This window comes from Micromonas pusilla, assembly GCF_000151265.4.
Source record: "Micromonas pusilla CCMP1545 genomic scaffold MICPUCscaffold_2, whole genome shotgun sequence".
Lineage (NCBI taxonomy): Eukaryota > Viridiplantae > Chlorophyta > Mamiellophyceae > Mamiellales > Mamiellaceae > Micromonas > Micromonas pusilla.
Window position 1 is genome coordinate 1,465,888 of NW_003315883.1, and position 12,702 is coordinate 1,478,589.

The window sequence follows — 12,702 nt, forward strand, 5'->3', positions numbered from 1 at the left end:
CGCTACCCCGGGGGCCGGGGGAGGGGTATGTCACTACCCCGGGGGCCGGGGGAGGGGGCTGCCCCCCCCCCCCCCGACCCCCGGCCCACTGCCCCACTTTGTCACTCTACTATGTCTAACCAGGTTTCAAAAGTTCTATCTTTGAAAGTACATTTAGCCTCTGATATTCGAATTTTCATCGTATAAACAAGTGATTTGATAGCAATATTGAACTCATCGCACGCCTTCGGCGGCTCTTCGCCCCATGAGCTACATCGCTACTTGAAAATGTCGTATGGGTAATTATTCATCAAATATTTTTGATTTTTGGTAGACTACATGTACAGTACCCATACATCCATCCACCTGTGACGCTATGGAAGTACGGAAGTACGAAAGTACTTCCGGAAGTACAGTACGAGTAGAACACATTATTAGACTAGTGAACGTCCGTGTTCTCACATCGCCCCCGAGCAGATTGTGGAGCACTACGGCACGTTACGAGCGGGCGAGCGATCATAACGCGCAGCGCTCGTAAGAACTGTTTTCGGTTGCCCCAATCCCCTTTCATCGATTTACCCGCCGCGCGTTCCTTGCGCGAACGCCCGCGGCTTGGCGGTCGTCTCGTTGACAACTGGAAAACATGGCGACGTACTCACGAGAGGAGGAGGACGAGGAGATCGGGCAAGAAGACGCGTGGACGGTGATCAGCTCGTTTTTCGAGGAGAAAGGCTTAGCACGTCAGCAACTGGACTCGTTCAATGAATTTATCCAACACGCGATGCAGGAGATTGTTGGTGCGTAAACGACTCGCGCAGGCGAAGAAATCGCCCGATCTTTAGGGTTTTTTGTAGCTTTGACCTGTGTACGCTAACTCCAAACCAAATATTCTTGAATTCCGCAACTCGCTTAACCGATCCCCCGCCCCTGAGTAGATGAGATGTCGTCTTTCGAGCTCGAGCCTGAGCAGCAGCACGTGCCCGGAGAGGAGGGAGAGGGTGGTGAAAAGAAGACATACAAAATTTCTTTTAAGCAGATTTATCTTTCAAAACCTATGGTGACCGAGGCAGATGGCATGACGAGCACGCTGTTTCCCAAAGAAGCGCGCTTAAGGAACTTGACATACTCTGCGCCGCTGTACGTGGACATGGAGAAGACAGTCACTACTGTCACTTTAGACTCGCAGAAGACAGAGGAGGTTGAAAAGATCAACAAGGTGTTCATTGGAAAAGTTCCGATCATGCTTCGCAGCGAATACTGCTCACTGCACGACCACACGGACAAAGAGCTCACAGAGCTTGGTGAGTGCCCGTATGATGAAGGTGGATATTTCATAATAAACGGAAGTGAGAAGGTATTGATAGCTCAAGAGAAGATGAGCAGCAACCACGTGTACGTCTTCAAGAAGAGGCAGCCAAGCAAATATATGTGGGTGGCGGAGTGCAGGAGCAGCCCAGAGAGCGGTGCACGGGCGGCAAGTGCGTGTGTCGCGAGGATGTTGCACAGTCCAGGTACAAAGATGGAGCCTGGGTGCATCAGAGTCACGCTTCCGTACATTCGTACAGATATTCCCCTGTTTGTTGTATTCCGTGCGCTCGGTTTTGTTGCAGATAAAGATATACTGGAGCACATCGTGTACGATTTTAATGATCACGATGCGATGGAGCTTTTGAGACCCTCTATCGAAGAGGCTTTGCCTATTCAGTCGAAAAAAGTTGCCCTAGACTATATTGGAAAACGAGGTTCCGCTGTTGGGGTTTCGCGAGAAAAACGCATCAAGTACGCTCAGGATATTTTACAAAAGGAACTTCTGCCACACGTTGGGGTCGACGAGGAGTGCGAAACAAGGAAGGCATATTATCTTGGGTACATCGTGCACAGACTGCTGCTGTGCGCACTGGGAAGACGCAACGAAGACGACCGGGATCATTTCGGCAACAAGCGCATGGATTTGGCCGGTCCCCTGATCGCCATACTATTCAGACAGCTGTTCCGGAAGTTAACCAAGGATGTGCGGCTCTACTGTCAGCGTTGTGTCGACAGCGGAAAGGAAATTCAACTGACATTGGCAGTCAAGGCGAAGACTATCACATCCGGACTAAAATACTCACTTGCAACGGGCAACTGGGGTGCGCAAGGAGCGCAAGACATCAGAGCTGGCGTGTCTCAGGTCTTGAACCGATTGTCATTTTCATCGACGTTGAGTCACCTTCGACGGCTTAACTCGCCGATCGGACGCGAGGGAAAGCTGGCAAAGCCACGACAGCTGCATAACTCACACTGGGGAATGGTATGTCCCGCAGAGACACCTGAAGGGCAGGCGTGCGGTCTTGTGAAAAACCTCTCCCTCATGGCACTCGTTTCTGTAGGCTCACCAAGCTCACCTGTGCTTGAGTTTTTGGAGGAGTGGACAATGGAAAACTTAGAGGAGATTTCACCTAGTGTTATCAGCCATGCGACAAAAATATTCGTGAACGGTGTGTGGGTTGGTGTGCATCGTGACCCTGCGGACTTGGTAAGAACCCTCCGAGAGCTGAGACGCAAAGTCGACATCACAACCGAGGTCGGCATTGTACACGACATAAGGCTGCAGGAGTTGCGTCTATACACTGACTACGGCCGCTGCATTCGCCCGCTGTTTATCGTTGAGGACCAGAGAATGAAGATTAAAAAACGAAACATCGAAATGTTACAGGAAAAGGACATCACTGGTTTTACTTGGAACGATCTCGTGTCTAGCGGTTGTATCGAGTACGTTGACACAGAAGAGGAGGAGACGACTATGATTTCGATGACGATCGAAGATCTCGTTCAAGCCAGGTTGCTTGCAAACAACGAGACTTCTGTGCAGCACATGTACACGCACTGCGAGATCCACCCATCCATGATCCTTGGCATTTGTGGTTCCATTATCCCATTCCCAGATCACAACCAGTCGCCGCGGAACACGTATCAGAGCGCAATGGGTAAGCAAGCAATGGGGATGTATGTCACCAATTTTCAACTACGAATGGATACGCTCGCGTATGTTTTGTTCTACCCGCAGAAGCCGCTCGTGACGACACGCGCGATGGAACATTTGCACTTCAGGGAACTCCCTGCAGGAGTAAACGTCGTTGTCGGGATCATGTGCTACACCGGATACAACCAAGAGGACAGCGTTATCATGAATCAGAGTAGCATTGACCGTGGTCTATTTCGTAGCATCTTCTACAGGTCGTTCAAGGACGAGGAGAAAAAACAGGGGAGTTTGACCAAAGAAGATTTGGAGTGTCCGAGCCCAGAGACGACGCTCGGGATGCGACACGGAACTTACGGTAAGCTCGACAAGGACGGGTTAATCTGCCCAGGGACGCGAGTCAGCGGGGAGGACATAATTATTGGCAAAACTTCACCGCTTCCAGATGACGACCCGAGTGCTGCGTCAAATCGGTTCACGAAGCGTGATTGTAGCACTGGTATGAAGAACAGCGAGACAGGTATAATCGACCAGGTTCTTCTCACAACCAATGACCAAGGGCTGCGTTTTGTAAAGATACGCGTTCGCTCCTGCCGCACTCCGCAAGTTGGCGATAAATTTTCATCAAGACACGGGCAAAAGGGCACCATTGGGATGACATACACGCAGGAGGACATGCCTTTTACGTGTGAAGGGGTCGTTCCCGATATTATTGTCAATCCGCACGCAATTCCATCGCGAATGACCATAGGGCAGCTCGTTGAGTGTTTGATGGGTAAAGTTGCGGCGATGATGGGAAAAGAAGGGGATGCAACACCGTTCACACCGGTGACAGTTGAAAACATATCAGACATGCTACACCAGTGCGGTTACCAGAAACGAGGAAACGAGGTGATGTACAATGGTCACACAGGACGGAAGCTCGAGGCGAAAATATTTCTTGGACCAACTTACTACCAGCGTTTAAAGCATATGGTTGATGACAAGATCCACTCAAGAGGAAGAGGACCAGTTCAGATATTGACACGCCAGCCAATGGAGGGACGATCTAGAGACGGAGGGTTGCGTTTCGGTGAGATGGAACGTGACTGCATCATCTCTCACGGCGCTGCCGCGTTTCTAAAAGAGCGGTTGATGGACCAGTCTGATGCTTACCGTGTACACGTGTGCCAGACTTGTGGCCTGATCGCAGTGGCGAACCTAAAAAATCAAACTTTCGAATGCTGCAAGAATCCGTCTGAGCGGATGAAGGTGGTGCAGGTGCTTCTACCGTATGCGTGCAAGCTACTCTTCCAAGAGCTTATGTCCATGGCGGTAGCTCCTCGGCTCGTCACGTAGTGTCTTTATTTTTGCAACAATATGAAAACCTTTCTGAGGATAAGAGGAGCTTTTCTTCATACAACTTTGTAGAGTAGCATGTAGTATTTATCATTGTATACGTACGCAGGCTTCGCTTCTTATACTATTCTATTAAGACCAACGTAACCGTAAGTCAGGAAGAGGCGTTTTGAAATAACGTTACAAAAAAAAAGTGAACTACAAGACTTTGCTGTCAATACAGACCTCATCAGACACATTTTTGTAGGGAGAGACTACCTCTTCGAGGTTTACGCGTCCTCTTCCTCCTCGTCAAACTCGTTTACGCGTCCTCTTCCTCCTCGTCAAACTCGCCCTCCTCTTCGGCAGACGCGTCCTGGTACTGCTGGTACTCGGAGACAAGGTCGTTCATGTTGGACTCGGCTTCTGTGAACTCCATCTCGTCCATACCCTCGCCGGTGTACCAGTGGAGGAAAGCCTTGCGGCGGAACATTGAGGTGAACTGCTCGGAGACCCGCTTGAACATTTCCTGGACCGCTGTCGTGTTGCCAATGAAGGTGGCTGCCATCTTGAGGCCCTTCGGGGGAATGTCACACACGGACGACTTGACGTTGTTCGGGATCCACTCAACGAAGTAAGAAGAGTTCTTGTTTTGAACGTTGAGCAGCTGCTCATCGACTTCTTTCGTGGACATGCGACCACGGAAAAGGGCTGAAGCGGTGAGATAGCGGCCGTGGCGGGGGTCTGCAGCACACATCATGTTCTTTGCATCCCACATTTGCTGGGTGAGCTCAGGAACAGTGAGGGCACGGTATTGCTGTGAGCCTCGGGAGGTGAGAGGCGTGAAACCAACCATGAAGAAGTGAAGGCGGGGGAACGGAATAAGGTTCACCGCAAGCTTGCGAAGATCGGCGTTCAGCTGGCCAGGGAATCGAAGGCAGCAAGTGACGCCAGACATGACAGCAGAGATAAGGTGGTTAAGATCACCGAAAGTGGGAGTCGTAAGTTTGAGGGTGCGGAAGCAGATGTCATACAGGGCCTCGTTATCGAGAACCATACATTCATCGGCATTCTCCACGAGTTGATGAACAGAGAGAGTGGCGTTGTAAGGCTCCACAACAGTGTCGGAAACCTTGGGAGAAGGAACAACTGAGAAGGTGAGCATCATGCGATCAGGATACTCCTCACGAATCTTCGAGATGAGGAGAGTGCCCATGCCGGAACCAGTACCACCTCCGAGAGAGTGGCAGACCTGGAAGCCCTGAAGACAATCGCATGATTCAGATTCCTTGCGAACGACGTCAAGCACCGAGTCAATGAGCTCGGCGCCTTCCGTGTAGTGACCCTTGGCCCAGTTGTTCCCTGCACCAGTCTGGCCAAACACGAAGTTGTCCGGTCTGAAGATCTGTCCGAAAGGGCCAGAGCGAACGGAGTCCATGGTTCCAGGTTCGAGATCCATGAGCACAGCACGGGGGACGTAACGACCTGCACGGAGGTAGTAAAAACACAGAGTTAACAGAAGCCTACCAGCACCCCTTCAAATTCAGTGTCCAACGGATACACAGGGTTGCGTAAATAACATAGGGGTAGCGCACCGCCGGAAGCTTCATTGTAGTAGACGTTGATGCGCTCAAGTTGAAGGTCAGAGTCGCCACAGTACGTGCCGGTTGGGTCGATACCGTGCTCGTCGCAGATGACCTGAGAAGAAAGACGTGTTGGATCGATAAGAAAAAAAAGCCGTTGACGAAAAAAGCCGTCGCGCGATTTTGTGTGCGGGTTGACCGAGGGCATAATTTCGACACGCACCTCCCAGAACTTGGCACCGATCTGGTTACCGCATTGTCCGCCTTGGATGTGAACGATTTCACTGCGTCGAAAAATAGCGGAGGGAACGTAAGAGACCGCGCGAAAAGGAAGAAAAGAGCTGAAATGAACCCGTACGAAAACGGGAAAGAACCCGATCCCCCAGGGTGGAAACGCGCGGTACAAGATGCCGATTGATTCAGGTAGATGTGCGCGGGTGGCAGGGGTGTCACCGCATGATTCTCGGGCTCAGCTGGCAGGAAAGACGGCGTCTCAACGAACTGCGTTCGCGTAATGAACTACGATCCTATTTATGGACACACTCTGTTTGCGCGGACGTTTCCTGTTCGGTTGTCCGGTCGATACAAATTGAATTCGTTTCGTCTGAAATAGCCTGGCCCAATCAACCTCTCAAGATAATTCCCCCGGGATTTCTAATTCCTCAAATCACACATCGCATTGAGCTACGAAGGTAGCAAGATAGTCTCTACTAGCTAGCTAGATACGAAAGTACGAAAGTACCTTCGAAGATACGAAAATAGATACTTCCGGAAGTACGGAAGTACGAAAGCACTCCGTACAGTACCTTCGTAGGGCTTTTATGAGTTACCTTCTCGAAGATAGATACAGTACACGTAGTACTCACGTAGTCACGTACTGTACACGTACACGTACTGTATCTTGAAGATTTATGATATCCACGAAGGAGTCACGAACGAAGGTACTTTAGTACAACTACTTTCGTACGGAAGTAGTAGTGTACTTTCGTACTAAAGTGCTTCCGTACGTTGTAGCTAGCTACCTTCGAAGGTACCTTCGTAGGGCTACTAGTCTACGCTATGATAGACTTTTTTTGTACATAATGGGCTACACCGTTGTAGTTGTACTTCTAGCCCATAAATGGGGCTGTACTTCCGGAAGTACTTCCATACGAAAGTACTTTGAAAGTACTTTCGTACTTTCGTACGGAAGTACGAAAGTATCTATGAAGGTATTCTTCTGAGCCCTAGCTAGCTAGGGCTACGTGTCCAGCTGTACACGTGTACAACGTACTAGGGCCTAATATGAAAGAGTTCACGAAAGTAACAACTTACTTACCGTACCAACTTTTATGGAAGTACGAAAGTACGAAAGTACAACGTACTTCCGGAAGTACAACTACACGTAGGGCTACGTGCGAAAGTATTCTTTCTTCGAAGATCTTTCGAGAGTACGAAAGTACTGTACTTTCGTACGAAAATACGAAAGTACGAAAGTACCTTCGAAGATACAGTATCGTAGATATGTACGAAGGTACCTTCGTATGTACCTTCACCCGAAGGTAGATACTTTCGTATCATAAACTTACTTTCGTACTTCCGTACTTAGTGCTGGGGTCGTCTTACTTCGGCTTTTGAAGAACGACTATCTGACCGGGATCACCACTCTCCTGTGTTCGTACGTCATTTCTGGTCTGATCAAGGACAGATCTCGAGAAAAAACAATTTGGCCTCTACCCAAATCGACAGGTTCTGCCCTCCGGCTTTCAGCTTTCGTACTTGCTTCTCCAGAACTATTTCTTGGTTCCCGCAAAACCCCAATTGATATCGTGGTGAGGACATGGGAGATATGGCTAACGCAGCTGATGCGTCTGCCGGAAGCAAGATCTTTGTCGGCGGTCTCGACAGAAGCGTCGATGAAGGTATGAAGAATATCGCGTCTCTTCACAAGTACTCATAGAGATAACTTGATATCTTTACCGCGGATTCTCCGCCAGCCTCGCCGCGTTTGAAAGTCATTTGAAAGTCCTTCCGAAGCGAGCTCTTTTCTCTTGTGCGAGACTGAGAAGATATTCGCCTGCAGGTGTTGTTCGTAGTTTCTTTCAGCAGTTTGGACCCGTGGTAGAGGTAAGTATTTTTATCGGGACTTTTCTGCTTTTTGTTCGGAACTCGTTCTCCTTTCGATATTGAGCACAAGAAGAAGAGTTGTAGACTAAAACTTTGCTGGCAACCTCTTTTTGTTTTTGGTTCGCAGGTCCTCGTCATGCGTGATCCTCACAATCATCAATCTCGTGGCTTTGGCTTTATAACTTTCCAACGCGATGACTCGGCAAAGCAAGTTCTCCAGAACCGTTATCACGACATGATGGGGAAGCGGGTAGGTTTTTCTGGCTTCACTTCAGATGTCTCCCTGCTTTCCGCGACTGAGTTAATATTCTCAGGTTGAAGTGAAATCTGCCGTCCCCCGAGGTCAAGCTCCTCCTCCTCAGCGTGGCCCTCCCCGCAGCTCTCAAGGATATGGATATGGGCAACCAAGAGGTGGTCCGGGGCAGGGAGGACCTGGAGGCGGATATGGTTACGGTGCAAGCTATGCAAACCCGCAACCGTATTCTGGCAGCAACAACCCTTGGGGCCTAAATTCCGGCTTCACAGATCCAACCAGTATGGGACCAGGACAGGGTCCGCACAGCGCACCACAGAAAGCCAACTATGGCTACAGCAAGGAATCTAGTGGCATGTCCCAACAAGACCACGGAGTTAGTGGCAGTGGTCATGCAACCGCGGCTCATGGTTGGACTGAGCACACTGCGCCGGAAGGCTATGTCTACTACTACAACAGCAAATCTGGTGTGAGCCAGTGGGAACGCCCTGTTGAACTTGATTTCCAGCAAGTCAGCTAATCTTCGAGTCCGGATTTTGTGCAAGCCCAGACCCTTAAAATCCATGCTTCCAGCAGAGTTACTATCAAAATCACAGTATATTTGCAGGAACAGTCAGTGAGTAGTATTAGGTATGTGGATTTTAGCTGCACACCTAGCTTCCACCTGTTTTAGGGCACTAGCTTTAGCATATTCTTCGTGTTGCTGTTAGCACGCGAACATGAATGTTTCATAAAAGAAAATCATTGTTGTCGTTCCCCTCGTAGGGAAACGTCTTCAGCAAACGCACGGCTATCCCGCTCAACAGATTACGAAGGTATTTTCTATGCATGTATTCTACAGTCTCGTACACGTACGGAAGTATTATTCTTGTCTATTCTCGGGACTACCTTCGCACGAAGGTACTTTTACGTGTACAGTAAGGGCGAGTCGATAGAATGTACAGCCTACAGAAATGCTGCAGTCCGTGCTTCCGTAGTTACAGTTAATATCACACAAGGAAGTATTCTATACCTTTATAGAAGATGAAACCTTCTACTCTGAATGTATTTTTCGCTAGATAGAATCTACCGAAGGTCCAACTTTGTACAGATGAGTAAGCAAGTTAACTGGGTCACGGAATGTACCTCTGACAGCGGATGAATCGTAACGCGCGTCAGTTATATACGAAGGTAAATATCTTTTATGATAGTGTTATCTTCGAAGATATTCTGGATTTCAAGCAGGTGTGGACAGCTGGACACCTTAAATAATACTTCCGTAATAAGCTACCTTCGGTATTTAATAAGCTGCTAATACTCGTAAGCCACATTATAAAATAAGCTACTATCTTATGACAGGTTTTCGCCCCCCTCAGCGACTTAGTTTCCTTAAAGAGCTTTTAGTACACGACTCGTACACGTAACGTTGTACGTGTACTTCCGGAAGTACCTTCGAAGGTACTTTCGTACTTTCGTACATTTGTACTTTCGTACGAAAGTACTTTCGTACTCTGAAAGTACTTTCGAAAGTGTCTATTTTCGTACGAAAGTACTTCCGGAAGTACAGTACGTGTACAGTAGCTAGCTAGGGATAAATAATCACAAATATTGTACACGTGTACTGTACACGTAGGGCTACAGTATAATTGGCTAATCGCTAAATAATCTTATCGTATGGGCAATCAGTCGTAGATTAAAACGTGTTCACGTGTTGTGAAGGATCGACTTATCATATGGGCAATCAGTCGTAGATTAAAACGTGCTCACGTGTTGTGAAGGATCGACTTATTCGTCCACACCTGCTTGAAATCCAGAATACTTCCGTACAATAGCCCTAGAATATCTATTGTACAACTACAACTACTGTAGCCCTACTTCCGGAAGTACATCCGTATTTCCGTCCGTACGTTTACTTCCGGTAATATGATTTTTTAGAATAGATAGATATCTATCTTTCGTATCTTCGTACACGACTCGTACACGTACACGTACAGTACAGTATCTATTTGTACGGATAAAAAGTTGCAGGGCCTCGAAGATTAGTAGGGCTACAGTACGTGCACGTGCACGTGTACACGTTACGTGTACAGGTGCACAGTTCACACGGAGGCCCTTCAGCAGTCAGCTACTTTAAACAGCCAGTTTCAGTTTTTCAGCGCTGAATCCTTTTTTGGCTCGTTTTCGCTTCACCACTTTCACTGTCTTCGCCGAAAGTGCACTCAATTCGCCACATTTACATCGGAAGTCACAATGTCCGAGCGCAAAGCTGTGATAAAAAACGCGGACATGTCTGAGGTGCGCTTCACTTGTTTTATTTTCTTCGGAGAAGACGCGAAGATTAATTTAATTTTTAAGCCGTTAACACCTCTGGGTCAACATCTGAGATCGTCTTTATCCACTACCCAGTCCTACCCTCAACCGCATTAAATAACTGATATCGATACTCATATTTCGATTTATTTCCAGGACCTTCAGCAGGATGCCGTGGACTGTGCAACTCAGGTAAAATCCGACTTCAAAACACTTGCCGTGCCGTTTGTGCCTCTGAAACATACTTGTAACTATCCCTCCGCGTGTTGACTCTGCTTCCCAAGCTTCGAATTAGCCGCCTTGTCTTTTTCAGCTTCTCTCACTTGGGATGAAGTCGTGGAGCCTCATTGACATCCTTTTTTTTGGTCAGGCACTTGAGAAATACAATATTGAAAAAGATATTGCAGCATTCATAAAGAAAGAATTTGACAAAAAATACAATCCCACGTGGCACTGCATTGTTGGCCGCAATTTTGGCTCCTATGTCACACACGAGACGAAACATTTTATATATTTCTACCTTGGCCAAGTAGCCGTGTTGCTTTTCAAATCCGGCTAGGCTAGTAAGAAACAAGTAACTTCCGGTGGGAGTGTATGAAGACTGCAGTCTAACTTATTGCTTGCGAGTGTGATATTGATCTAGAACGTTCCAGTCTTGACAGCAGTCATGTGGACACAATAAATCAGTGAAATTCCGGGCAGAGCAGAAGTCATGAAAAGAACCACTAGATTTTGCATGGCTTCTTCCATCAATTCACTTACCTCGAATATATACAAGAAAACTGAAAGAAACTTGTGTCCTTGGGCAAAACCTAAACTTATATAACGAAAATAACAACTACAGAACGAACTTTCGCCTGTCGTACTTCGAACCGCCAGCATCACCGCTGAAGACATACTCGTACTCCCCATGCTTACTATTGAAAGTGCCCTTTTGAATGCTTAACAATTTGAGAGTGAACCTCGGGCCAAGCTCTTGAAGACGCGCTCGCAAAGCCTGTCTCTCTATAGAATGTTTACAATTGATCATCAGTTCTCGTGACTGATGGTGAGCATCCGATTTTATCTCAGTCACTGGGAGAAATGCGTCTGAGAATGCCCTCTCCCTTCTTTGACTGTTTTTCGACTCGCTGTTCTTTTGAGTGTTACATGTCAATTCTGCGGAAGTATAGCTCTGTACCAAATCTTGTTCACTTTCGCATAAACTATCAGCCTTGAATTTAGCCAAAAAATCTTCGTCGCTCTCGTTGCGCACTTCAAATACGTAGCGGTGGTGCCTAAAAAATATAAAATCGCGCTGGTTGTGAAAAGTAACCACACGCCTACCTTGAAACTCAGGTCTTTGTGGAAATATAGAGGCAAACATACGACCGATACGGTGCCCAAGGCGAGTAGAGAAGTTGTTAAGGATAAGCTCAGGATGGTGGGTCGTGGAACGCCCATGATTTCGTATTTTTTCTGAGTATACCAGGGAGCTGAGTCGATATAGGCATGTAGGTCCAACAGGAAGATGAATGTGCAAGAGCCCGTTAATCTTTGCCCCTTTACTAAACTTGCGATTCTCATTGAAAACGAGTATGTCAGTGAAGCCCCGCGCGTTGGAATGCCTGATAATTTCCTCGATGTAGTACGAACGGCGGGCATAGTAATATGCATTAGGTATCACTGAGAAAATACTTTGAAGTAGACGGAACATTTCCTGAGAAGGTTTTCTACTTGTAGTCAGAACCACCTTTGGATCGGTGCTATTCACGAAGTAACTGGCGAATTCGTCTTCGACAATCTCCCCGCTAATGTCCAAGTCGTTTTCTTGAAAGAAAGTGTCGTTCTTCACGCGTTGATTGTCAATGGTCTTTGGCACCCGCTTCTTATTTGATTCTGAACCAAAGAAAATACGCTCTTCCTCTCGACGACCCAATTTTGTTCTCTTCTTCTCCATTTTTTTTTCACTCCTTATCTTTTTGTAGAGCTCTGAACGAGCGTTTTTACGGATGGAGCTCATATTCACGGACGCACGCAGACGGACTATCAGGACAACTACGAGGGGGCAGATCCGTTTCGCCGCTGTGAACCGCGCACTGGCCGCTCAGCGTGTGTGGAGCAATACGATTTTTTTTTGACGTATATGGAGCAGCTCACAGGGTATGACCTCGACCCAGGGCCCACAACCCACAGCTATGTGGGGCCCCGCGCGCGAAACACTACTCCTCCGCGAG

General features: G+C 47.8%; 5 protein-coding genes across 5 annotated transcripts; 3 read left to right on the plus strand and 2 right to left on the minus strand.

Moving 5' to 3' along the window:
• The first annotated feature begins 460 nt into the window (after positions 1-460).
• MICPUCDRAFT_31670 (uncharacterized protein) lies at positions 461-4,396 on the plus strand. The gene is made up of 2 exons (XM_003056048.1): positions 461-776; positions 912-4,396. The coding sequence occupies exons 1-2, from the start codon at positions 623-625 to the stop codon at positions 4,274-4,276; spliced, it is 3,519 nt and encodes a 1,172-aa protein (XP_003056094.1). The 5' UTR covers positions 461-622; the 3' UTR covers positions 4,277-4,396.
• On the minus strand, positions 4,347-6,345 carry TUB1 (beta tubulin). The gene is made up of 4 exons (XM_003056433.1): positions 6,292-6,345; positions 6,062-6,122; positions 5,851-5,953; positions 4,347-5,740 (listed from the first exon to the last, which is right to left on the minus strand). Exons 1-4 carry the CDS (start codon positions 6,294-6,296, stop codon positions 4,578-4,580), a joined length of 1,332 nt encoding a protein of 443 aa, XP_003056479.1. The 5' UTR covers positions 6,297-6,345; the 3' UTR covers positions 4,347-4,577.
• Positions 6,346-7,477: 1,132 nt separating this feature from the next.
• MICPUCDRAFT_55543 (RNA recognition motif family protein) lies at positions 7,478-8,977 on the plus strand. The gene is made up of 4 exons (XM_003056049.1): positions 7,478-7,739; positions 7,901-7,944; positions 8,072-8,194; positions 8,259-8,977. The coding sequence occupies exons 1-4, from the start codon at positions 7,667-7,669 to the stop codon at positions 8,715-8,717; spliced, it is 699 nt and encodes a 232-aa protein (XP_003056095.1). The 5' UTR covers positions 7,478-7,666; the 3' UTR covers positions 8,718-8,977.
• A 1,355-nt stretch (positions 8,978-10,332) lies between these two features.
• On the plus strand, positions 10,333-11,341 carry ODA-LC8 (flagellar outer dynein arm light chain 8). The gene is made up of 3 exons (XM_003056050.1): positions 10,333-10,471; positions 10,643-10,678; positions 10,857-11,341. The coding sequence occupies exons 1-3, from the start codon at positions 10,427-10,429 to the stop codon at positions 11,043-11,045; spliced, it is 270 nt and encodes an 89-aa protein (XP_003056096.1). The 5' UTR covers positions 10,333-10,426; the 3' UTR covers positions 11,046-11,341.
• Positions 11,325-12,425, minus strand: RPF1 (ribosome biogenesis protein RPF1; the record flags this gene model as incomplete). Its single annotated transcript, XM_003056434.1, has 1 exon — positions 11,325-12,425. One exon carries the CDS (start codon positions 12,423-12,425, stop codon positions 11,325-11,327), a length of 1,101 nt encoding a protein of 366 aa, XP_003056480.1.
• Positions 12,426-12,702: the final 277 nt, after the last annotated feature.